This window comes from Mesocricetus auratus, unplaced genomic scaffold (assembly GCF_017639785.1).
Source record: "Mesocricetus auratus isolate SY011 unplaced genomic scaffold, BCM_Maur_2.0 Super-Scaffold_100011, whole genome shotgun sequence".
Classification (NCBI taxonomy): domain Eukaryota; kingdom Metazoa; phylum Chordata; class Mammalia; order Rodentia; family Cricetidae; genus Mesocricetus; species Mesocricetus auratus.
In genome coordinates this window covers 23,101,581-23,127,531 of record NW_024429195.1, presented here as the reverse complement: position 1 = coordinate 23,127,531, position 25,951 = coordinate 23,101,581, and the positions used below count along the sequence as shown (strand labels likewise).

Here is a 25,951-nt window from a genome sequence, read left to right as displayed (position 1 = left end):
TCCAGACTGGGTGATGACAGTCAGTGAAAGCTTTCCAGAGGATCTGAGAGATGAGGCCTGAAGGGTGAAGGTGAGTAAAGGTAGAAGGGAGGGAGGGGGTAGGAAATACAGGAAGGAAGGTGAGGAAAAGAGCTAGAAAGAAGCTAGGAAAAGTGACTGTGTGCAACCCTGCAGAGCCTGGGTTACTGAAGAAGGTATGTCTAACACATTGCTGTCTACTTAACTGCTACAGACCAAAGCTTAGCACACATGGATCTCTGGAAAATCAGTAAGCAAGGGGTGAGCTGCTAGAGATACAGAGGTTTTAAGACTAAGTAATCAGACAAAAGCTGGCACAAAGGAGAGGACAGTACAAGCCCTGACCTTCACACATGAAGGACAAAAATGAACTGAACACAGACCCTTCTTTTCTCGTCACTGTTCTAGGACTAAGCAGTTTAACAACTACATAATGCTGGCATTGTCCTAGGCATCATATGTAATCTAGAGATGATTACAGCATGCGGGAGAATGTGTTCATATTATAAGCAAATATATCACTTTATGTAGCAGACTTGCACATACAAACATTCTGGTACACTTTGAGGGGACCTGAAAACCAATCTCATAGGACTATCAAGATACAGCCATATTGCCTATCCTTTTCACAAAGTTTTCCTGAAAACTCAAATTAATTCTACAGGAAAATCATGACAGTATTCCTCAAAAATGGCATCTGCACATTTTGAGAATTCCCTTTGTGTGCTTGCGCTGCTTTCACGAGGGAGGCAGGGACAGAGGTGAACATGCCTGAGTATGAAGGTAAGCACACCCTCACTCTGTCTGCCACTCCCCAGGCATGAGTCTATTGGCACAGCACCCTTTCTGCTTTAACTGCTTTTGTTTGTACAATAAAGCATATGACCAACTTATGCCTCCTTTGAGGAACTACTATTTTAAGCTATTCTGAGGCAGAGCAAACTACAGAATACTAAAGACAATCTCTAGAAAATGCTTAACAACACTAGAGTTACATCCACTATTACTTTAAACAACAGACTGAAATGTACAAACCTTTTGAAGGTATGGCCAGATTGACATTATCACAATAGAAAAACCTGCAAACAGGCAGACATGTTTATTTGCATTATAATAACTTAATCACTATTACAGGAATAGCTTTTAGAAATATAGTACCGAAAAAAAAAAAGAAATATAGTACCGATTTTTTAAAAATATTCTGAGCCTGAAAATTTACACACACAAATGCTTAATTTATCAAGCAGTGAAATCTTAACTCTAGGAAGGATAATAAACTCTAATATAAATAGAAACAAGGTAATCATAGTCCCTTCCTCGCCTAATACAGCAAGAGCAAAGGGTCTGCCTCTTCTCATATCCCTTGTTGTAAACGTTGTAAGTGGAAATTACGGAACACTTTGCTGAGCCTTCATGGCAGACACGAGTGGAGGAAAGGCCACGGTTGTCAAAAGGAAGGACAAGTCTTCTGCGCTGTTTAAAACAGCAATCCACTGCAGCAACAATAAGAAAGAGGGAACACCATCTCAAGGGAGGTAATATTAACTAAAAAACTTGAAGATGGTCATACTACAAAAGCACTTAAGAACTATGATTTAAAAAACTGTTCTATTTGTCAATGTTCTTTTTTCACCTTTCTGAAGTGATGGGGATCAAACCCATGGCCTCATGCATTTGAGATAAGTACTCTACCACCCAGTTACAAGCCAACCCTATTTGTCCATTCTAAATGTGAGGCAAATCATCTCAGAAATTATGGAAAGCCTACATTTAAATGTTTAGCTTTACTGCTGGGTGTGGTGGTCCAATACTGTAATCTCAGCACTCAGGAGACTGAGCCAGGAGGATCAGGAGTTTCAAACCAATTTGAGACACTGATTTACATAAAGAAAAATGTATTAAGATATGATTCATGTCCAAATGACTCACCCCTTTAAAACATACAATTCATGTAAGAGGGTAGGAGAGGGCAATAGGAGGGCAACTATATTCAAAATGCACTGGGGCTGGGAAGATGGTTCAGTCTGTAAAGTGTTTGATACACAGGCATGAAGACCTTAGTTTAAACCCCCAACATTATATAAAAGCCGGCTGCAGGGGTCATCATTCATAACCCTCGTGCTAACGGGAAAGGGAAGAGTCAGGCAGTTCTGGCTTCTTTCACCAAGCAAAAGCCCTAAGATTCATGATACTGTCTATTAGTAAGTACTTCTTTCTTTCATGAAGTCTATTTTTCTTGGGCTTGAAGAATAGCTCAGTGGTTAAGAGCACTTGTTCTTCTAGAGGACCTAAATTAAGTTTCCAACACCCATATGGTGGCTCACAGCTATCTGTAACTCCAGCTCACAAGTTTCAGAAGACCCAACAGCTTCTTATGACTTCCTCGTATATACACATGGTGCACATACATACATGCAGGCAAAACACTCCTATAGATAAAACAAATCTTGTTTTAAGATAGGGTCCCACTGTGTACTCTTGCTGTTAAGTCTATATTCTGGCTTTTGTTTTAATTTCATTATTACTGTGGGGGAGACACACACGTGTATATGAGTACAGGCACACATGCGGAGGACAGAGGAAAGCTTGTAGAACCCTGTAGGTTCCAGAGATCCAACTCAGGTCACTAGTTGAACTCAGTGGCCAGGCTTGCATGGCAAATGCTTTTATCCACTGAGCCATCTCCATGTCCCCATAGTCTGTTTTGAATGTAATACACATTATTATCAGTCTCTTCTTCATGTTTTTGTTTTACTTTAGGTATGGGGGTCTTGGGAGTTGAACCCATGTCAGGCATCACTCTACCACTGAGGGGCACCCAGCTCTCTTTGTATTTTGAATTGAATTGACTCTGATGAATAAATTAAAGAACCATTTCCTAGGCAGTCAACACCTGCACTCTCAGTACTTAGGAAGCTGAGGCAGGAGGATCAACAGTGTAGGACACAGTGTGAAACTGTTAGAAAACCTCTCCCACACAGGGGATTTTAAAAAGTACACTTTAGAATGAAGTTACATCAAGTAAAATGTTTAACTCGTCAATTAACATCTGAAGTATTTTTTCTTTTTCTCTTATTAAACTTGAAGTTGTTTCTTAGACAGCTGAGTAATAAAAACTAAATGTTTTAAAGTAGAAAAAAAAGTCAGTCCCAGCACTAGGGAAGCTGGGGCAGCAGAATCCTGAGTTCAAGGCTACATAGCAAGGTTTTTTTTTTTTTTTTCTAAATAGGTAAGTAAAATGGGCATGCCTTTAATCCCAGTACTTGGGAAACAGAGCCAGGCAGATCTCTGAGGTCAGTCTAGTCTACAAAGAAGGCGCCAGGATAGCCAGGGCTACACAGAAAAATCCTGTCTTAAAGAAACAAGCCATTTGGTGGTGGCACTCACCTTTAATCCTAGCACTCAGGAGGCAGAGGCAGGTGAATCTCTGTGAGATCAAGGCCAGCCTGGTATACAGAGTACGTTCCAGGACAGGCTCCAAAGCTACACAGAGAAACCCTGTCTTAAAAAACAAAAACAAACAAAAAGCAACAACAAATGAATAGATAAGTAAATTATCTTAAAACTACCACAATGCTAAAGCATTTTACTCTGAACTGTAGAAGAGTGTGTAACTTCCAGCACTTACCCACACTGCTGAGAAACATAGTGAGGTAGAGAATCCTAACAGATCTCCATCTACTCTTGTAATGCTCTTGTGTTTCTACCATGTCCCATTCTCTAGGTGGAAAGAAGAAAAGGGTTAACAGGCTGAGTGTTCCTAATCTCAAAACTCCAAATCCATTAAGACACTCTGTACCTGCGGGCGGTGGTGGTGCAAGTCTTTAATCCCAGCACTTGGGAGCCAGAGGCAAACAAATTTCTGTGAGTTTAAGGCCAACCTGGTCTACAGAGCTAGTTCCAGGACAGCTAGGGCTGTTCCACAGAAAAACCCTGTCCCAAAAAAAAATGAAAGAAAGGAAAAAAGGAAGGGAGGGAGGGAGGAAAAAAGAAAAAGGGAATGAAAAAGAAAAAGAAAAAATCAAAACTCTGTACCATCTCCTTCAAAGATCCAAGAACTGGAAAATCACATGCATTTTAGATAATTCATAAGGGCTGTACTTCCTGGTCTTTAGGGGCAGGTATTTAATAATTTTATTGTCTTCTCTAAAGATATAAAAATTATACAACAGGCATAATTTATTAATATTGGAAGCTCTGAATAAGCATTTTAAATTTTACCGGATTGTATATTAATGCACCATTTAGAAGATACATCTTTAAAAAATAAAACGTTTTAGCCGGGCGTTGGTGGCGCACGCCTTTAATCCCAGCACTCGGGAGGCAGAGACAGGCGGATCACTGTGAGTTCGAGACCAGCCTGGTCTACCGAGTGAGTTCCAGGACAGGCTCCAAAACAATACAGAGAAACCCTGTCTCGAAAAACCAAAATAAATAAATAAATAAATAAAACGTTTTTCAAAGCAATTTACTGTTTTTTTCTTTTTCAAGTTTTCATGTTTATATGGTATGCCTGTGGAGGCCTTACAGCAGATATAGCTAGTCTGGCTAGCCAGGTTGTTCTAGGAATCGGTTTTTAAATTCCGATGCTGGAATTACAGTGGGCCATCATACCCATGTGACACTTAACGACAGTTTCTAGGGATCCAAATTCTAGTCTTCTTGATCGCTCAGCAAGCATTTTCACCACTGAGTCATTTCCCCAGCTCTACTTTTCCATTGCTGAATTCAATAGAAACTTGTTAATCTAACAGGATGAATGAATACATTTTCCTAGGAAAAGTTACATAAACTAGCCACAAGAAACAGATCTCCCACAAATGAGATATATAAAAAATTAATTACCAGGGATGGTAAGATGGGGAAAGGTACCTCCCTGATGACCTGAATTCCCTCCCTTGAACCCACATGGTGGATAGAACTGACTCCCCCAAATTGTTGACTGACCTCTACAGATATACCATGACACACAAAAATAAATGAATACATTAAAGATAGATTTTTTTTCAATAATTACTCTCATATTTCTGCATGTCCTACTTGATGGCAGCATATTACCTTCACTGTGAGCTGTTCTGACTGGATGATGTCACCTGAATCACCCAGCCCAGAGCTTCCTAGAGCACTGACCTTTGCTCTGATATGAATTGCCAAACAGAGTCTTCTTGTAGACCAAAGAGCTTATGATGATAGAGCAGATTGGTTTTATATTCTGGATAATTATAATCTGCACTAAAAGCAAATATATCAGTTGACATCCTATTTGGTGATACCTGAGTGTTTATGCTCATTAAGTGATCACAAAGGTACCAGAGTTGGCAACTTATCTTGTGTGAGCACTACTTTTCCAAAAGGCAAGACACACTTAACAGACAAAATGCCTACTTATGTTCCAAGAGTATTTTCTTTTGGAGAAAGGGTTTGGTTGATTTGTTGTTGCTGCTGCCATTGTGTTGTTGGAATAAGGTCTTTCTAGGTAGCCCAGGCTGGACCCAGAGTCTAAATTGCCCTGCTTCAGTGAAGTTCTGTACCACGAAATCTGTGGCCCAACACTATTTTACAAAGTAGACCTTGATGTTGTCAAATTTAATCACCAATGAAGAAGCTTTCTTTTTTCAAGTGTGATGTTTATAAATGGCAGAAAGGGAAGAAGAGAAACATATTTTAGAGATACTGCTTGACAAGGATATTCATTACTAATACATATACATTTACTTATTACTTTAGTATGTATATGTGTATGGGTTTGAGTGTTACACCATGCTTATAGAGAGGATAAACTGGTAGTCAGTTCTCTCTTTCTACCCTGTAGATCCAAGGATCAAAGTTAATGTCATCAAGCTCAGAAGCAAACTCCCTTGCCCACTAAGTCATCTCTCCAGCCCCCAGGACTAATACATTTTAAATCCTTAAAATACTGCATATATAATATTGTGACCTACACACAGAGACCTTTTAATTGTGATATAAAATACCTGAAAAATGCTGCTGGGCAGTGGTGGTGCACACCTTTAATCCCAGCATTCGGGAGGCAGAGGCAGGAGGATCTCTGTCAGTTCGAGACCAGCCTGGTCTATAAGCTAGTTCCAGGACAGGCTCCAAAGTCACAGAGAAACACTGTCTCAAAAAACTGGAAGGAAAAAAAAACCCAAACCAAAAATAAGCTAAAAAAATGCTAACACTCAAGAAGCCTGTATTACAAAATCAACATACCCCAAATTAAATTCAGTTAACCACATACTGGGAAAAGAATGCATCATTGAATCCCACAGTATGGTCTCTCATATCAATTTAATCCTTAGTATTATACTTTCAGTGGCCCATTACTATTTTCTGGAAATTAGTAATTAAACACATTATCGCTTTAAAAGAAGTATCCGGACAATTTTAACTATTTCCCTAGGCTCTGCCTCAGCTGGGGAACTGAGAAGTAAATTACTTATGGAAGAAAGGTAAGAAAAAAAAGCTCAAGTGACTCTACCCTGACTGGAAGCTCAGTTAGAGGGAAAAAACTTTCCAAGTCTAAAGCAGTTACAACATTCAAGGCCAACCTGGGCTATGTAGTGACTGTAGGGCAACCTAGGCTACAGAGAACCTGTCTCAAAAAGAAAACAAAAACAAACTTTTCTTGCCAAGCCTGTAATCAAGAAGCTAAGGCAAAACAGGTGTGGTGGTTTAAGCCCCAATATCTCAGCACTAGGCAGCAGGATCAGGAGTTCCAGGTCATCTTGGGCTACATAGTGACTTCAAGGCCAGTCTGGGCTCCAAAACACTCTTTTGTCTGGAAAAAAAAATGGGAAAGACGCTGAGATTTCAAGATCCATATCAGCCTGGGATATATAGCAAAATTTCTGTCTCTATTTTTTTAATGAAATTCTCTTCACTTTTTAAATTTGCTTTTCATTTTATACGCATGGGTGTTTTTTTTTAATTTATTTAGTTATTATGTATACAATCTTCTGTCTTCATGCCAGAAGAGGGCACAAAGTCTCATTATAGATGGTTGTGAGTCACCATGTGGTTGCTGGGAATTGAACTCAGGACCTCTGGAAGAGCAAGTGCTTTTAACCTCTGAGCCACTGCTCCAGCCCATGCATGGGTGTTTTGCTTTCATTTCTGTTTACCAAATATATGCAGTGCCACAGAGGCCAGAAGAGGGTCACAGATCCCCTGGAAACAGTGTTACAAATGGTTATGAGCTACCTTATGGATGGTAGGAACCAAACCTGGGTCTTCTGTAAGAGTAACAAGTGCTCATAACTGCTAAACAATCTCTCTAGCCCCTAATTGTCTTCTTATAATAATATCTCTTAAAAATTGAAGGGATGAGAAAATTTAAAGCTAGGATTTAGTGGCTACCTTCTATATAATGAAAACAAAAATGCTCAAATTTTGCTTGAAGGGCTATTTGAGGGCAGGAAAACTCCCACTGTCTAAAGTCTAATCACAAAACAAGAAATCCACATTGATAATGAAAGCTTCAGTGTCCATTCTTTGTTACGAGACAGGGTTTCTCTGTATTGTTTTGGAGGCTGTCGGTCCAGCCCGGGCTGGAACTCACAGAGATCCGCCTGCCTCTGCCTCCCAGGTGCTGGGATTAAAGGCGTGGGCCACCACCGCCCGGCTCAGTGTCCATTCTTCTAACAAATGATGGAGTATGCATTCCTGTTCATTAGGGACTGGCAGCCTGCACTTCTGACGGAATATATTAGCATTTCTCAATATTACTCATGTGACAGTCTTGTAACCAAGAAAGAAACAGTCCATTAATCCAGATTGTGAGAAAGCCCTTAGGTGCACTGACCTAAACCTAAGAGTCAGTTGTCACACGAGCAGATAGGTGCAGTGACAGTTGGTTTTGCTTTGTTTTGTGATACAGGGCCTCTCTATGTAGCCCTGGCTGTCCTGGAATTCAGTATGTTGACCAGACTGGCCTGGAACTTACAAAGATTCACCTGCCTCTACCTTCCAAGTGCTGGGACAGTTCTAACCTAAAGAGTTTAAAACAGGGTAGAACCAACACACAAACAGGAATTGTCTTGTGTATATATAAAGTGTGTTTGTGTATGTTTATGTGTGTTTGCTTATAACATTATTGGAACAACTAGAGAAACAAGGAATACGGAACATAAATTGGTACTTGTGCTGGTATTTCATTTATGTATTGGTACTTCTAGTAGTGTAATAATGATGGAGTTGTATAAGGGATGTATTTTTTTCTTGGGAGAGGTCAGCTTTGAAAATATACTTGGACTAAGCATTACAATGTCTGAAACTTCAGTTTGGCAAAAAGTGTGTGAATGTATGTGTGTGTGTGTGTCTGTGTGTGTGTATAAGAAGATATTTGATTGGTGTGGAAAAGACTAAATGAAAAGGTATTAGGTGTTCACTACATTGCTATTTCAGCTTTTCCATATACTTGAAATCTTTCAAAGTATTCAAAGTAACATTTTATTTTGCTCATTTCAATTTAGAAAGCTAACGAGTCATTCATCTTCCTAGTTCATCATAGTAAGAACAGTAGAATGGGGATGTTCCTCAGGCAATTTCCTACGCTTCTTTTATCTTTTTACATTTGATGACACAGACATGTCATATGGCAGAGACTGATTCACACAGGTCTCTGCTTTACCAGGTGTAAGAGGGAAAACTGCAGCTAGATGTGCTGGTGCTCACCTTTAGTCATAGCACTCAGGAGGCAGAGGGAGGAGGATCTCTGAGTTTGAGGCCAGCCTGGTCTACAGAGCAAGTTCCAGGACAGCCAGGGGTATAGAGACCCCTGTCTAAAACAAACAAACAAAACCCAAAACAAGCAAGCGAAGGAAATGCTATACCTACTTCCAAAAGATTTTGTCTAGCTCTTACTTTCTGTCTACTATCATTGCTACATTCTGGCATTAATTTTCCAACTGGAATTTTCTTCCAAGTGAAACTGCAGTAGTCTAACATTTTCATAACCACAGTTCCAAATGACAGAATGTTTAACAAATTTGTAACTTGAAATCCAAGAAGAGTACCCAATACACTGGTGTGAACTGATCACCTAGGTAAACCCGAATAAACACAAAACGCTACATTTTGGATTCAGTGTATTTTCTTGCACAGAGCCTGGGGCAAAGAAGCACTGTACTGGTGAAAGTCCAGCTCTAGACTCAACTACTGAAGCACAGACCACCTAGACTCAGAGCTAAAGAGAAAGCAGGGTGTGCTGCTTTCCTGAGGGGGCAGTGTTGTGTAGAAATGGAGAAATATAACGAATGAAATGTCCTATAAAGGAGTGCACTGTAAGACAAGCACGAGGCACTTGCTGGATATTGTTACTGCATTACTTGGGAGGGAAGGCAGGAAGACCCTAAATCCAAGGTCATCTTCTACCACAGAGTGACTTGTAAGCCAAACAAAAAGGACCTAAGCCAATTACATCAATAAATCATAATCAGTCAATCTTGTTAGCTAGGAAGGGCTGTTAGATAACTAAATTGAAGTTTGTGCAGTAAAGTCTATTGCAACAGACTAAAGCTGCAATAAATTTGAAATTCCTGAAGTAGGAGTAGCAAACTATTAATCTGAAGGTCAAATCTAGATACCAGCTATCTGTAGCTTGAGAGCTAAGACTAGTTTTTCAGGTGACTATTTGTTACCAATTTGATGACAGAACACTAACTTCAAAGTCCAATTCTCTCATCAATAAACCAGCCTACCTCATTTATTATGATTGTTGATTTTCTCTTGTTGTCTAAGTATCTACACTGTCCTTGACTTTACCTTTGGGCCTGAGCAAACCTAAACTATCTACAAATGGGGCCATTCAGAAAGTGTGCCAACCCCTATTCTCTTAAATGAAACACTTAAAGTAGGTCAGTTGGAAGCACTAGACACTCAAGAAAAAAAGGAGCCAATTAGATCAGTAAATCATAATCAATAAGTCAATCTTGTTAGCTAGGAAGGGCTATTAGATAACTAAGTTGAAGTTTGTGCAGTACAATAAAAGAAAAACCTGTCAGTCATAACTAGGGAATCAAATTAGGATTTTAAAGGCAGCGCATCTGTTGACTTGTTCTGAAAATGTTTCCTTTTTCTTTTTAAATATAAAACCTCAATCTAATGAACTTTTTATGAACAGGAACATCTGTAAGTAGATGGATCCTAACATAATGATTTATTTAAAAGAAAGCTAAGAGTAGGAGAATTTTTTTGAGAATTTTTTTAAAATAGACTTGTTTTGGTAAGGTCACCACATGTACAAAACAAACAAAAAAATCAACATAAAATTGCAATACACATACCCAATTACTAAATCAAAGACCACGGGGTTTCAATGTGGTCAAAATAAAGGATTGTGATGAAGATAGACAAATGAGAAAAATAAGATTTAGCCTGAAGCTTAACTGTCCTTTTTAAAAATCTACTTAATACAGTTACTATATTTTGCTTGATGTGGTGGCACACATCCCAGTAATTCCAGCAGCTTCCAGGTGATGTCAGGAGGGTCAGGAATTCAAACCATCCTTGGCTACATACTGAGGTTGAGGCCAGTCTGGGTTTCAGGAGACCCTGTCTCAAAATGTAAAGCAAAAAGTGGTGGAGATAGTTCCGTGGGTCAGGGTGCTTGCCCCCAAGCCTGAGGACCCGCTGTGTGACAGAGAGAACGCCAGACATGTCCCGCGTGGCAGAGAGAACCCAGTGCCACAAGCTGTCTACTCAGACCATGGCATGTGCCACTCCCACCCCCAAAATAAACGTGATCTTTAAAAAAACAAACACACTATGCTTCGACTAAAAAAACTCAATAACAATACTGTTACCTAGAGGTAAAAATGCATGCTGGTGCAGTGAGGCAAGTCCAAACTTTTCTAAATCAGAGCCCATAAATTAGGATCAAAATGAGAATTACGAGGATTGAAATACTAAAGGAATGCTTAAAGAGTAATCTTTATTTTATACCTGTGGCACTGCGCAAAAGATGAGTCTTTTTACACGGGCTTATTTACAAAGTATCAAGACTTTACCAAGCCATCAAGCAGGTCAGGAAAAGGCCAATACCCTCGAGTGCTGGTTAAAACCATCACTTCGGGGCTTTGGGGAAATGTGGGCAGGGTCAACAGAATGCAGCTGTAAAAGAGGCAGCGAGGTTCCTTTACTTTATACAAAACTAAGGAAAAATCGAATGTGGAGAGGAAAACGAAGCTCTCCCGCAGGAAGGAACTCCCAAAACAGGACTCGGGCAGGCAGGCGTCCACACCGGCTACAATGCGAAGCGGCTGTGACCTCTGATCCCTCCCCAGAGTCCCGGGTACCCAAGTTCTCCAAGTACCAAACTTGGTACCCGGGTGACGATTCTCCACTATTCCCAAGGAAATGCGATTATCCGGGAGCCTGTCCTGAGCGGGTCCGGGGACAGCCGCCGGGCCCACGCAGCAGCGGCCGCGTTTCGGGCCAGGGCGGTGGGCACGCAGCACCGAGCCAGTCCCACCCGCCTGCTCACCTGCTTCTGGGCGAGCGGGGCCCCAGGAGAGGCTCCCGCTCGGCCTCGCTTCCCACGCTCGCCATGACAGCCCTCGCTAGGAGGCGCGCCGCCACTCTCGCGACACCTGCTTCTCCTCGGCCTGAGCTGTCAAAACACGCCTACGGCCGCGCGTGCGCGCCGAGGAGCCGGAAGCAGACCGGCTGTCTGGGGGGGGGGCGGGTGAAGAGTGAGGCGGCGGCCTCGCGGGAGGCGGCAGTGGCGGTGGCGCTGGGCGAGGCGATAGCGATGGTGCCGGTGAAGGAGGCCGGAAGGGGCGTGGCGAGGCCAGCACCGCCTCCTCGGGGCGGGTCCTGAGGGAGCCCCGCCCCGCGTCCGTCCTCCGTGCCCGCCGGACTGGCAGTGATCCTGCTGCTCGGTACCTGAGGCCGTTCAGCTGTTTGCCGTCCGAGCTGAGGCGAAAGTCCAGTCCCTGGAGAGCGGCGGTGCCAGGAGGCTCGGTGGGCTCCCCTTCAAGCGTACGTCTGCGAGCGGCCTGTAAGTAGCAGCCGGTGCCCTCCTGGCTTCTGCGTACGTGCAGGGCAGCATGAGCGCAGCCGGGTCCTGGTCCGCGGGAGGGCGTTGGCGACCCCTGTCCTCCAGCCCTGCTGGCCCGTGGCTCCTCACCTGAGGGATCTGAGGGACGGACTGAGACGGCAGCCATCCGCTGCTGTCTCGCTGGCTCCTCAGGACTGAGGGACCGGACTGAGGTGGTAGCCAGTTGCTGCTGCCTCGCTGGGTCCCGGAACCCCGAGCCTCGGCTTTGTAAATACCCCTTCAGCAGAGCCTGCTTAGCTCCACTTGAATACTTTCATCAGGAGACTCAGATGATGTTTACTTCCTTGTCGCTGCATGTTATTATATCCCTGCCATTGGACTTGTCAGCTAATCGGTGCCAGAAACCATTGTTTCTCAACTCTTTGCTAGCCCTAGATAACGCTGGATCACATCTGTCCTAGGGGATGTGTGAAGCAGACACATTGCTACTTTGCCATGACCTGAGGTCGAGCTAAGTTACCTGGACTCTCAGTGGGAAGGTGGCAGAGTTGGGACCCAATCTCAATTGTTTTAATTAGTATCAGCGTTTAGCGCTTGTCCTGCCCCCAGATGAGCTCTCTGTTGTGTGGTGTTGCTTGCCATCACCTCCCCTCTGGTCTTTCATTTGTGATCATCTCCAATAGTCAATCGGCATACCCCACTAGAGAACACCTAAACTTGAAATGTGTCTTCTGTTAATTATCTTCTGAATCCAGCCTTGATTGATACTTGATCAGATTCAGTCTTGCAGATTCGTTTATAGTAACAAAAACATGTAGACTCTTCTGATTGGTTTCAAGAATATAGATGGGTAGAAAATGAAGTATTTTCAACCATGGTATTGCTTCCTGTGTCAGTTATCTTTTCTAATCCCGGAGGCTGGTACAATTTTTGGTCGGCGCATATGTAGTGGAAGAAAAATTTAACTAGCATTCCACCAGGCAGAATGTTGTGTGTGTCGAAAGAATGCTTATTCAGTTCCGTTTCATCCCTACAATGATTTTCTGAAGAGGAGAGGGATTCCCTCGAGTAAGTAGACCAGGAAGTAAAGGCAGAGGGGATAGGCAAATTGCTAAGGGATGCACAACCAACCAACCAAGGGCTTGAATTCAAAAATCAAAAAACGGGGCTCCTCTGACAGTAAAACCTGTGCTGCTTACCACCAGGTTCCCTGTACACAGAGTATCAGTAAGAATATCTTCTTATATTTCTTAATATCAAAACAAGCATTCGGTGTTAATACGATGGAAATAATTTGTTGTTATGTATAGCCCAAGTGTAGTTTCCCACCTTCAAGCTGAGGTGGCTCACTCAAGGTCACACAGCTAGTGGAGAAACTTAGCTCTTTCCACTACTGACTCCAAGTGATGACTTCAGACCATAAACACACATGCAGTGAGTACATAAACAACTCCTGAAAGCTAAATAGACTCATTTCTCAGAAGCATAAATAGCAATCAGAGCAAATGTGGGGAGGACAGGTGTGTGTGTGTTTGTGTGTGTTTTAATAGTCCACAAAAAAGAGGAGCAAAAGTTGAAGAGATGAAATAAATCTCTTGCTGATTGTATCACTCAAAGATGTGGGACTTGTGTATTCTTTTTTGGTGATGTTAGGGATTGAAATAAACCTTGCAAATGCTCCAAAGGAAAGTTATCAACTGAGCTATATAACCAAACTCTTGTTGGGGTTTTTTGAATGATTGTTCAGAATAGTTACATCCTTCCCAAATACTTACTTTCTGCAGTGTAAGAGTAAAGGTAATTAAATTGATTGCTGAAGAGTAGTGGATTGTAACAGAGTTGATCGCTTTGTGATATGAAAGTGTGAAACGGGGGGGGGGGGCTGAGAGATGGCTTAGAGGTTAAAAGCACTTGTTGCTCTTGCAGAGGACCAGAATTTGACTCCTAGCACCCGCATGGTAACTAACAATCATCCACTTCTAAGGGATCTGCTGCCCTCTTTGGACCTCAGCAGGCACCAGGCACATGCATGGTGCACATACATTCATGCAGGCAAACACTGATACAAATAAAATAAATTTTAAAAAATATGACATTAAAATTAGGTCTCTTTGGGGAGCAAGAGGGAAGTTTAAAAATTGCTGTATTTAAATGTACACATGTGCTACAGAATATGTGAGACAGAAGACAGCTTGCAGAAATAGGTTTCTCTTTCCATGATGACATTTTTTTGAAATTGTAATTATGCCATTTTTGAGATACACATGATAAAACTCGAGGAAGAAAAAGTAATATTTGTTTAAATACTTAGATATCTGAGTAATAGGAGATTAAAAAGTACTAGATGGAGCAGTATTAATAGATGTGAGTGCCATGTTAGCAATAAAACTCATTTCTAGGAAAGACATTTCATTCCTTGGCACTGTGACTTTACTTCTATTTTTGTTCCACTTTGTTTTTCCCCTTCCTGCTTGCTATTTAAAAATGTAGGTGGCAGTAGTGTTCCTTTCCCTTTTGCTTGGTACTTACTTCAAAAGTGGCTGCTATTTGTACAGGATATCAATAGTGTCTTGTTTGACCTGAGGGCTTTTAGTACCTGGAACAGCTCCAGATGGCACTTCTTTATGGTAAATTGTTGTCTTAGAAAATTCATAGTCTTGGAGATCCTGAACATGGCCAGCCCTGCCTAGAAAGATCTGTTTCTAGAGGCTAGGGAGATGACTCAGTGGGTAAGAGCACTTTTTACACAAACAGGTGGATCTAAGTTGAAGTCCCCAACACTTGAAAAAGGCTGGGCATTGCTGCATTTGTCTGTATCCCTACCACTATCTGAGCTATGGAAATAAGGATTGCTAGGGCTGGCTAATTGCCAGCTAGCCCCAGCTCTGGATTCAAGACAGAGATACAGAAGAACACCCAGTGTCCTCTGGCTACTGCATCTCCACTGGCATGTGACCCTGCACACATGCACACACACAATTCCACCAAAAGAAAAAGAACTATCACTTAGAGACTCAGAAAAACTTTCATTTTATATTGTTTCGGGACTGAAATGTAATTTAAGAAGACCTGTATAATACCAAGTTTTGGTACCAAATACACAATAAACTGTATGTTTGATTTGTTTTCTGTTCCTCATCTGTGAATTGCTTGCTTAGTAGGTAAATGTAACAAGGAAATAAATTGCCTCTAGGCTTGGAATGGTCTATTACATAGGAAAGCAAGTGATTTAGGCAAGTTTTCTAGTGTACAGTTCAAAAGCAGAAAGGACTGAGCAAATTGGTATATAATAAATATTGTTCATTACAAAATATTTGAAACTTTGTTATTAGGTGCTTTGCCACACATGCAGAAATTTATGTAATTTTGTAAAAGTGCTATGGGCATGTTGGAGCATGTTGGCATTTGCCTTTAATTCCAGCACTCATGGGCCAGAGACAGATCTCTGTGGAGTTTGAGGACAGCCAGAGTTATATAGAAACCTTATCTCAAAACAAAAAAATAAAATAAATAGAAGTGAAATAGCTCTTGAATAGCATAGTGTTTCTTGTTGGAGAATATTTGGTTTTTGTTTTCTCACTCACATGGAATTGACTTAGTGTCATGATGCATGGATATTCCAAAGGAGAATGTTGACCCTAGTGTACAATACTAGAAAAAGACAGGACCTGTATTACAGTGGCATACAACTGTTCTGCAGCTTAATAAATATATACAAAAATATGAGTATACAAAGCATTACAGAAAGATTCAAGTAGTAATATAATTTAAATCATTGTTACCTTCCTGTCTGTGTGACAAAGTACCTAGGAAACCAACCTAAACTGAGAAGTGTTTCATTTTCTCTTGCTATGAAGACACTATCACCAAGGTAACTTCTAGAAGAGTTTATTTGGGGCTTACAGTTTCTGAAGTTGAGCCAATGACCATTGTAATGAGAACGTGGCAGCAGGCAGGCATGGGGCTAGAGCAGTAGCTAAGTTTACATCTTGATCTACAAGCTTGAGGCAAAGAGAACAAACTAACTGGGAATGGTAGAGGCTTTTAAAACCTCAAGTCCCACCCTCAGTGACACCTCCAACAAGGCCTCCTAATCCTTCCAAACAGTTCCACCAACTAGGGTCCAAGTGTTCAAATGCATGAGCTTATGGGGGTCATTCTTTTTTTTTTTTTTTTTTTTTTTTTTTTTTTTTTGGTTTTTCGAGACAGGGTTTCTCTGTGGCTTTGGAGGCTGTCCTGGACCTCGCTCTGTAGACCAGGCTGGCCTCGAACTCACAGAGATCCACCTGCCTCTGCCTCCCGAGTGCTGGGATTAAAGGCGTGCGCCACCAACGCCCGGCTTATGGGGGTCATTCTTATTCAAACCACTATAAAAAGTCTATTTTGACTTATGGTTTCAGAGGCTTTAGTTGGTGTTCATTTGGCCACTTTGCTTTTAGGCCCATGGCAAGGAAGAACATCATGACATGGAATGTGGAGCAGAGAAGCGCCTTTCCAGCCATGGACTGGAAAAGGCGGAGACAAAAGGAGGACACAGAGAAGAGGGGCAGCCAGGCTCTCGATATACCTCAGGCATACATACCCAGGAACTAAATAACCCTAACCTCATAAGGTTCTACTACCACCCTAGAAGCTGAGCATCAAGCATTTAGCACACAGAGGACATTTCAGATCCAAACCATAACAATAACTGTTCACCACTTAGAATTATATTTCCTTAAACTGTATCTCCATCCCACCCGATTTATCCAGAGCTGACCTCATTGGGAGTATGTAACGTGTGTGTGTGTGTGTGTGCGTGTGTGCGTGTGTGCGTGCGCGCGCGCATGTGCATGCTGTGTGTGCTCTGCAAAGTGGATGCCAGAGCACAACTTACAGAAGTCATTTCTCTCCTTCCAATCATGTGGGTCCTAGAGAATCAAAGAGGTATATCAGGCATGGTGGTTTATACCTTCTCACCAACCCTAGATTTTTGTTAATTAGGTAAAGAGTACACTGGCTGTTCTGTTTCCAATTTAGTGCACCTTTAATAGTCACAATCCATTTTGTGCAAACTCCCCAAATTAAGAGTGTGGGTTCACAGATGCCACTGCCCTAGATGCCAGTCTCACCTTAGGGGTTTCCAGGCTTCCAGAAAGCTAACTTCTAACTTGGCTATTAGAATAGTTTAAGTTTCTTGTAGATCAATAATTTGCTAGAACGACTAACAGAACTCTGGAAAACCTGTTAAAGTACAGATACAAAACAAAAACAGCCAAAAATGTTGAGATCCATATGTATGGATCAGGGAGTATTTCCATCCAGACCTCAAGATATCTGTCCTGCCAGGTGGTTGTGGTGGTGGTGCATGCCTGTAATCCCAGCACTCAGGAGGCAGAGGCAGGCAGATCTTTGTGAGTTTGAGGCCTGCCTGGTCTACAGATCGAGTTCCAGGACAGCCAGAGCTGTTTTACAGAGAAACCCTGTCTCAAAAAAACAAAGGGGAAGATATCTGTCCAGCAGTGCCACTAAAGCCAGTATCCAGAATTTGTATTGGGGTTATATTACTCAGACTTGGAAATTATGTGGCCCAGTGATAGAACATAATGTCCAGTTCCCTTCCTCTGTGGAGGTCAAGCCGGCCTAAAGTTCCAAACTTCTAATTATGTAGTTTATCTTTCTGATGACTTGAATCTATTTGCAAGCTCACTATGTCACCTCATTAGCATAACAGTTATAACTCATGAAATTCTACAGGTCTTAGGATCAAGAACTCTGGAAAGAACTGGGATCTTATAGAATCCAAGACCTGTACAGGCTCAACCTCTCAGATACTTTTTTTTTTTAAAGATAAGGTCTTATTGGTAGCCCAAGTTGGCCTTAAACTCATGACCATCTTGCCTCAGCCTATAAGTGATAGGATTATAGACAGCTGTCACTATGCCTTGCTAGATACTTTTGTGGCTGGTTGGTTGATACTGGGGAATGGAAGCCAAATGCTTTATGTATAACAAAAAATCTATGTACTAAGATACATCTCCACTTTGTTAGATAACACTGACATTCATTTTTTTTCTCTCTTTTTTATTTTTTATTTTTCAAGACAGGGTTTCTCAGTGTAGCTTTGGAGTCTATTCTTGAATTCAATCTGTAGACCATGCTATTCTTGAAATAACAGAGATCCACCTGCCTCTGACTCCTGAGTGTTGGTATTAAAGGCGTGTGCCACCACTGCCTGGCCTTTTTTCCTGACATTTATTCTTAAGGAAAAAATAAGCAATTTAAACACATTCTGTCTCTGAGTGTGTGTATACTTAATAATTATTTTAAAGTAGAATATATATACATGACTTTAATACTTGGAGATAGCATTTAAGGAGCCACTTTTCCAGTCGTATGTAGTGGTGCATGCATATGGTCCCTGCACTTGTAAGGTGGGCGTAGGTGGATCAGGAGTTCAAGGTCATCCATGGCTACAAGTTGATTTGAGATCAGCCTGAATTATATGAGATCCTGTTTCAAAAAGAAAGCCATAAGAGCCCATTTCTACTTACAATTTGTTTAATGACTAAAAAACAAAAACAAAAAACCAAAGTACTAATTGGCATTTTCCTTTGGAGGGTTTTTTTTTAAGTAAGAGTTTTAAGTGAATGGAAGAATATAAACATGATTTAAACTGTAAAGAGCCAATTGGCTTAAAAACAAGTGGTTGCTCAGGTCTATGGGGTTTGTGGTTTTAGTAGGGTTTTTCCCCCCCTATTGATCTGATCCTGATATTAAAGTATAAACCCAGACATATTTCAAAAACTGAGAAGTAACAGTTTCTTCTTCCTGTGTAACATACTGTTTCCAAGGTAGTCCTTAAGATCATTGTGTTTTGTTGCTCACAGTGTTGAGTTTGGGCAGGACCCATGATTTTTACCTTCTAAGCAATAGGAAGTGGAAACACTGATTGCACTCACACACTTGCCCTTTCTTCAGAGGTGTTGGATACCTAGGGCTCACTCTCTCTCTCTCCAACTGGCCATGAAAAAAGTCAGCTGCTGTTTCTGACTTGTATGGAGAGAACAAAGTCAGTGTGAGATCAAGAACTATGTGGATAGCCTCCCAGAGCTGAGCTTGTCTTCTGGCTGACAAAGGACAAAATATGAATAAATCCTATAGTTGCAAATATATAAATTGTACCCCAAGCCTAAGAGCCCAAGAGCAAATTCTTCTCCTTGAAGCTTCTAGATGAAAATTTCACCCAGCTGACGTTTGATTGAAGTAGACGAGGCCCTGAAGTAGAGCACCCAACTAGATGGGCTATTGCAAACTAATCCTGGAGGAAAAGGCAAATGAGAAGGTTGAGAAGAGGCAAAGTGGACTTGGAGATGTGTTCTTCAGTTCTTTCTTAAGGTCTTGGGGAAGCTGTTCCTGGTGGCTTGGGTGTGTAATCCCACCTCCACAGGAAGCTGAGACATAAAGATGTCAAGTTCCAGGCCAACTAGAGCAATTTAGTGAGACCTCTCAAAATGAAAGACTGGAAATACAGCTCAGAGGTAGATTTTGACCTAGTAAGAGTAGTATGAACAAGGCCCTAGGCCCACCCTAACCCCGCCCCCTCCCCCCAGTGGATTTTAGTGAAGCTTTAAGGTATTTAAGTTACTGCCCTTTTTGAAGAGTGTCATACTTCTGAGCTCCCAGCTAAGATAACTATGATAATTATAGTTTACTGGGGTAGCTGTCAAGAGGAAAAGAAAGCATCGATTTAGTTGTAAATTCTGTAAGGAGACTGTCCCCCTAAAGTAGCTGACTAATGTGTGGTACTCCCACAACTGTTCCCGCTTTATTTTCTTTCTTCCCATGCTCAAAGTCAGATATCTTCAGTTCCTTTCCACATAGCGCATAGGAAGGTAATTGTGCACCGCTCTTCCAGCTCGACTGTTAGGGACAGAACTTAAAGATGGTTTGGGACAGATTTTACACATGGGAAAAGGACCATTCTTGTTGGCTGGATGGAGTGTGTGCTTCCCCAGGGCTTGTCAAGCCCATGGGAGGACCTGTGTTAACTTTCATGGGCAGATGCCCATGGAAGTGGTTCAAATTTAAACAGGGAGGAAGGCGTGAAGAGGAGGAAGAGAGTCTGGATTTTTGTACGCTGGTGTGTAGAGGCTGCTGAGCAGCGGAAGTGAAGCCATACCCCTTAGGATGCCATACCGAGCAGAAAGCCTCCAAAAAATCCTCCAGTCACTAAAACATTCTTCTTTACAAAGGACACCAACTCCTCAGCTTTGCTCTTGACCTCGTTTGGTATTTGGGCGCTCTTCCGAATCTTCAGTTGCTCCTTGGCCTTTTTCATGTCCTTCTCTACTCGATTCCAGTCAACTTTGATGTAGCCAGAATGGTTTGCGAGCTGAAGGAGAAAAAAGCCCCCTCCCACCGCCGTGGCAGCCAGCTTCCCAACTTTCTGGAATATGAAGCCAGTGCACCAGCCGGTGACACCGCCGATCAGAAGCTGGGTTGCCACGCTGTACTTATCGCCTGAAGGCCGCGTCTCCTGCCCGAAAAGCTTTCGCCACCAAGGCTGGTTTTTGGCAAATTCTGTAAGATCCAATGCCTCATACGCGTCAAAGGACCCTTGACTGGTTGTGGACATCCCTGTGAGCTGGTTGTGAGAGGACAGACGCAGAGGGTCAGCAGGGCAGGAGACAGAGCGTTCCGCGGTTATGGTGGTAGTGGTCGTTGTCATGGCCAGCTGGCTTTCGGCACGTGGGCAGGTGTATCCATTCCCGCGGCCGCGGCGAAAGAGGGCAGGCAGGTGGAGCGCGTGCCTCAGCTTTCCCTCAGCCCCAGCTGCGTCACAAAGCCACCTTGACCTTTATCAGGTACGCAAATTGAGTGTCCTAAGGGTCAGAAAAGGCTAAAACTCGCCCTGTTGTCTATATTCATAAGATTGGAAAAGCAAAGTATATTATAAATACTAGTTAGAAGATTTGATGGATTTTGCCAAAGAAAATAGAGTTCAATTGAATACTCATGCTAAAGCAAGAGATTTGTTACTAAGTGCAGCAAGTTTACAAAAGTGAATTGCAAGGTATTACCATGAACATTTGTTTTATATATTCAGCAAGAAGCATTTTACAGGAAACTCAAATGACTTTGCCTTTTAATAGCAGAGACACTCTCAAGTGAATTTATTTGGGACTATGCAGGTGATTACATCCCAGGATATGTATATTGTGATAAATAAATCTGAGACTGAGACAAGTTAAAACATTTAAGGCAAAAATAAGTGTGTATAGGTTGTTCTGAAACAAAAATTCATTGGTGACAGAAGCTTGCTGCACAGTGTTTCTTCACAGAAGTGATCCTGATTGTAAGATTGTGGTTTAGACAATTACAACTATACATCTAACACTGTCTGTTACTGGAAAGATGTTTATAGAAGTAGGCTTAAAGCAAAGCCGTGGGCCTGGCAGTTTTTGTGATGGCCTACGGAGTAACAGTATCTAGTCAACGTTTGGTCATGAGAATTGTGAAACAGTATGAACAGCTTCCTTTGCTGGTCCAGTCCTAAGAAGGTAAAGTGCCAGTCCAGTTGACTGTAGGTTAAACTGTACGCTATAAAAGAAAAATGTTAAGGCAGCCAGGATTGTTGCACACCTGTAATTCTAACATTTGGAGAACTGAAGCAGAAGGATTGCCACAGTCTGAGACTAGCCCTGCTCTACCAGCAATCATGGGCTACAGAACTAGATACTATCTCAAAAAGAACAGAGAACAAAACAAAGCCAGGCATGGTGGGTCATACCTGTAATCCCAGAGCCTGGGAGGCAGAGATTGGAGGACTAGGAGTTCAGGGGTAATGTCAAGCCTATGTTGCTTGAGACCCCTCTCCTAAAGAAAAAAAAAAAACACATTAAATTGAACTCATATCAGAAAGACAAAAGATAGATAAAAGTTCAAACTTTTGAAGCAATAGATATTAAAGATAATTGATGGAAATGTAAATTTTCATTTTCTTATATCTCTGTGCAGTTAAACATGAACCTGAATCAAGTTTGCCCATAAATCAGAACTGTAGCTTTCCTTTTTATAGTATCGGGGATTGAATCTAGGGTTTCAAGCCTGTTAAGCAATCACTCTGTCTTACCTACATCTCAAGCCCAGAACTACCCCTTTTAATTAGGAAAAGTTCAGGTAGATATTAAAACTTTCTTGGAAATATTTGAGAAATAAGCTTGGCAGTGATGCCATACACCTTAAATCCCAGCATTCAGGAGTCAGAGACAGGCAGATCTCGTGAGTTCCAAGATGGCCAGGGCTACACAAAGAAATCCTATCTTAGGGGATGGGGGGACCACACACACAGAGAAATTTGAGATATAGTGCCCAACTGGAAACACTAGTTACTGTTGTCTGTTTACTGTTACAAGGAGTCAGTGTGGTGACCCTGCTAAATCTTGGAGGGTCAATCTGAAGTTGAAGCTTGGCCCTCTTCCCCAGTAGCTATATGGCCTACAGTAGCTATTTTCCTCTGCATTACTCAAATAATCCTTTTCAGTTTTAGTTTTCGTTTGTTTGTTTTTAAGACAGGGTTTCTTTGTGGCTTTGGAGGCTGTCCTTTTACTAGCTCAGTAGACAAGGTTGGCCTCAAACTCACAGAGATCTATCTCTGTCTCTGCCTCTCAAGTGCTGGGATTAAACTTGTGCACCACTATGGCTCAGCCCAGATAATCCTTTTTCAAGTGTTCTTGGATAGCTTAAATGAAAACATGTGGCTGTGTTGTAATTTAAATAGAGCCAGGCTGAACTACAGTACTATGTGGGTATCATTCCTTCCTCTTGCTTTCCAACACAATAGATACTTATATCAGTCCCTGTACTCAAGATGGAAGTACTTACCCTTTAAGAATTCATCATTTGTGAGGCTTTAGGGCTCTTCATTTCTCTACTTTGAATTCCGGTTTTTTTCTAAATCTCCTACTGTATTTTTTGTTTGTTTTGTTTTTCAAGACAGGGTTTCTCTGTGTAGCTTTGGAGTTAGTCCTGGAACTTGCTCTGTAGACCAGGCTGACCTCGAACTCACAGAGATTTACCTGCTTCTGCCTCTGCCTCTGCCTCCTGAGTGCTGGGATTAGAGGCATGCACCACCACAGCCCGGCATGTCCTACTGAATTTTTACAGGTACAAATTCAAGGATTTACTCTGCAGTCTTTGATTTTACCTGGTATTCAAATAAATGGTTAGAAAGTTGACCTGCTGCCTGAATAAAAGTAAAAATATTTTGAAGTCATTTTAAATTTTACTTCTAGATGCTGTTTGGCACTCATGGGTGTAAGCAAGTTAGATATTCTATACCGGAGACTTCTCCTCACAAAACTTTTCATCAGAGGATGGGGAAGACCAGAAGATCTCAAGAGGTAGTCTGTGTGTCTGTGTGTGCTTCATGAATTCTTGGCTGTTTGTTTATTTTGTGTGTATGAGTACTTGCCTGCACATATGTGTATGCTTCATGTATGTGCATGTGCTTTCAGAAGTCAGAAGAGGGCAATCACATCCCGTGGACATGGAGTTGTGATTGACTGTGAGTTACCATGTGGGTTCTGGGAACCAAACCTGAGTCGTCTGCAAGAGCAACAAGTGCTCTTAATTACTGAACCATCTCTCTAGTCTATGAATGGTTACATTGAATTTATTGTTTTTCTACACAAACTTTTATTTCAGTTATAAAATATTTTGGCTTGAAATCTTGATTGGCTTATTGAGGAAATTAAATATTGAACTTTTTAAAAAGTTTTCCTTTTATTCTTTTAGTGAGTTTGGTACATTTTAGATTATAGCATCGTGACTTGGGTGCAAACGTTTTTTTTAGCCAGTTATTGCTGAGCTGGTTGAAGTTGTGTTTGGTTTCTAGGCACTGATTTTCTTGGATAACCTGAATTTTAAGTGTCTGTGAAACTGGAATATACTGGAACTCATGGGAAAACCTAAGAAAAATTATTTTCAAGATTGGCCCCATTCAGCTGGGCATTAGTGGCGCACACCTTTAATCCCAGCACTCAGGAGGCAGAGGCAGGCGAATCTCTGTGAGTTCGAGACCAGCCTGGTCTACAAGAGCTAGTACCAAGACAGCCTCCAAAGTCACAGAGAAACCCTGTCTCAAAAAAAAAAAAAAAAAAAAAAAAGACTGGCCCCATTCATTTTGAATCCTAAATGTGTTCATTACTTCTTAACAATTTAGTTTCTCATATTTTTTTAAAAAAATTTCCAGTTTCTAAAAGAGAAAAGATGTACCCTTTCCTATCAGGGATAAAGGTTAAATTGAACATGGCCTCTTAATTGAATTTGCTCATTTTAATCACTATTCATCATTCATAACACAGTTGGTGTAATGGTTAACATTAAAACTATTTAAAAACCTTTTTGTCTTTTAATAGACTCTTTGAATTCAGAAAGATGATTGGAAATCGAGAAAAGTGCCAGAATCTGGTTTCGAGCGACTATCCAGTACACATTGATAAGGTATGCAAGAAGGAACAGTGCTGAAGTCCTAGAGCAGTCACTCTGAGACGCACATGGAGTATTTGTACATATTTAAAGAATGCTATCTTACCCCAACCACGTTTTCAGAATTGTATTCATAAGTAATGGGGAACATGTGCATAGCATTTGCCTGAATACACAGTATTTAGGCTGCATTTTTCTGAGTTTCATTTTGTATCCTTAGGCTCCTGAGGGTTCAATTATCCAACATTAAAGAAGAATATTAAAGAAGACTAGTAAGTATTAAAAGAAAGCAATCTACCTGGAGAACCAGCACATTAGGCATTATTTGCAAAAGCAGCTATTAGGAAGTACTAGGGAGTTGTAATGAATACATTGCTCAGAAAGTGCTGGAAAGCAAAATGCTTTGAACTTAGAGAGGGGAGAGAACATTTTTGAAATTGTTTTGTTTCATAAGCAATCAGCTGCTTTTCTGTGAAATCTAAGTGTGTGTGATTGAGTACTTTGTAGGAGAAGGGGAAATAGATGGGTGAGTTTCCCCAATCCATCCCTGACCTTCAGTTGAAGTAAGTATACTTGCATCTTTTACATATTGGATATATTTAGATTTCCTTCATCAGAAGATTTCCCTTGATAAAAACCAGAAACTTAGACATTCAGGTTTAGCTCAGCGGCAGTGGTGGCACATACCTTTAATCCCAGCACTGGGGAGGCAGAGGCAGGTGGATCTCTGTGAGTTTGAAGCCAGCTTGATCTACAGATTGAGTTCTAGGACAGGCTCCAAAGCTACAGAGAAACCCTATCTCAAAAACCACAAAACAAGCAAACAAACAAAAAAGTAGTTCAGGTTTAAAAACCAGAAACTTGTAAATGGAAACCCTCTCTATACCATAGATGTTACATATAGATTATATTTTAAAGTTTTCTTTATGGTTCAAATTTTGGTGAATATTTCCATTTTTCTCTGTTTTTTTTTTTTTTTTTTTTAATTATAGGCTCTTGGGCAAGGCAGTGGTGACTCACACTTTTAATCACAGCACTCATGAGGCAGATGCAAGTGAATCTCAGTGAATTCAAGGCCAGCCTGGTCTACAAAGTTTCAAGAGATCCCAGGCTACACAGAGAAACCCTGTCTTGAAAAAAAAAGCTAAGCTTTTAGCTAAGTGTGTTGTTTTGGGGTGGCAGAACGAGGAGGATCTCTGTGAATTCTAGGGCAGCCAAGGCTACACAGAGACCCTATTCTCCCACACACCCCCCAAAAATTTTAGGCTTTTTCAGGCTGAGGAGATGGCTTAGTTGGAACAAGCATGAGAACCTGATTAAGATCCCCAGTACCCACATGAAAGCCAGGCGTAGAAGTAGGTTCCTTTAACACTAGCACTTTGTATCTGTCTCCTGTCCCCACCCCACCCCCACCCCCAAGGCAGGTTTTCTTTGTATTGCTGTAGAGCTTGTTTTGGACTT

At 41.5% G+C, this 25,951-nt stretch overlaps 3 protein-coding genes across 7 annotated transcripts in view; 1 reads left to right on the top strand and 2 right to left on the bottom strand.

Moving 5' to 3' along the window:
- Positions 1–11,699, bottom strand: part of Mfsd8 (major facilitator superfamily domain containing 8) — a 48,439-nt gene extending 36,740 nt beyond the window's left edge. For all 4 annotated transcript variants that reach the window (XR_001196452.3, XR_005880381.1, XR_005880380.1 and 1 more), the window contains exons 1-3: positions 11,504–11,699; positions 3,647–3,738; positions 1,054–1,097 (exon numbers count right to left, since the gene is read on the bottom strand). Coding sequence is in view for 1 of the 4 variants with exons in the window: in XM_005069682.4 (XP_005069739.1) it covers positions 1,054–1,097; positions 3,647–3,738; positions 11,504–11,568 (201 nt within the window). In the remaining 3 variants the exon portion in view is untranslated. The remainder of the gene's footprint in view (positions 1–1,053; positions 1,098–3,646; positions 3,739–11,503) is intronic.
- A 137-nt stretch (positions 11,700–11,836) lies between these two features.
- The window catches only part of Abhd18 (abhydrolase domain containing 18), a 35,683-nt gene continuing 21,568 nt past the window's right edge, over positions 11,837–25,951 (top strand). The window contains exons 1-3 of one of the 2 annotated variants that reach the window (XM_040754461.1): positions 11,837–12,019; positions 23,296–23,403; positions 24,421–24,505. In XM_040754461.1, the coding sequence (XP_040610395.1) occupies positions 23,312–23,403; positions 24,421–24,505 (177 nt within the window). In that variant the 5' untranslated portion in view covers positions 11,837–12,019; positions 23,296–23,311. Of the gene's footprint in view, positions 12,020–23,295; positions 23,404–24,420; positions 24,506–24,710; positions 24,763–25,951 lie in introns of those variants that run through there. The other variant, XM_040754462.1, reaches the window with a different exon arrangement.
- On the bottom strand, positions 19,725–20,819 carry LOC101831479 (FUN14 domain-containing protein 2-like). Its single transcript, XM_040754464.1, has one exon. The coding sequence runs from the start codon at positions 20,727–20,729 to the stop codon at positions 20,184–20,186; it is 546 nt and encodes a 181-aa protein (XP_040610398.1). The 5' UTR covers positions 20,730–20,819; the 3' UTR covers positions 19,725–20,183.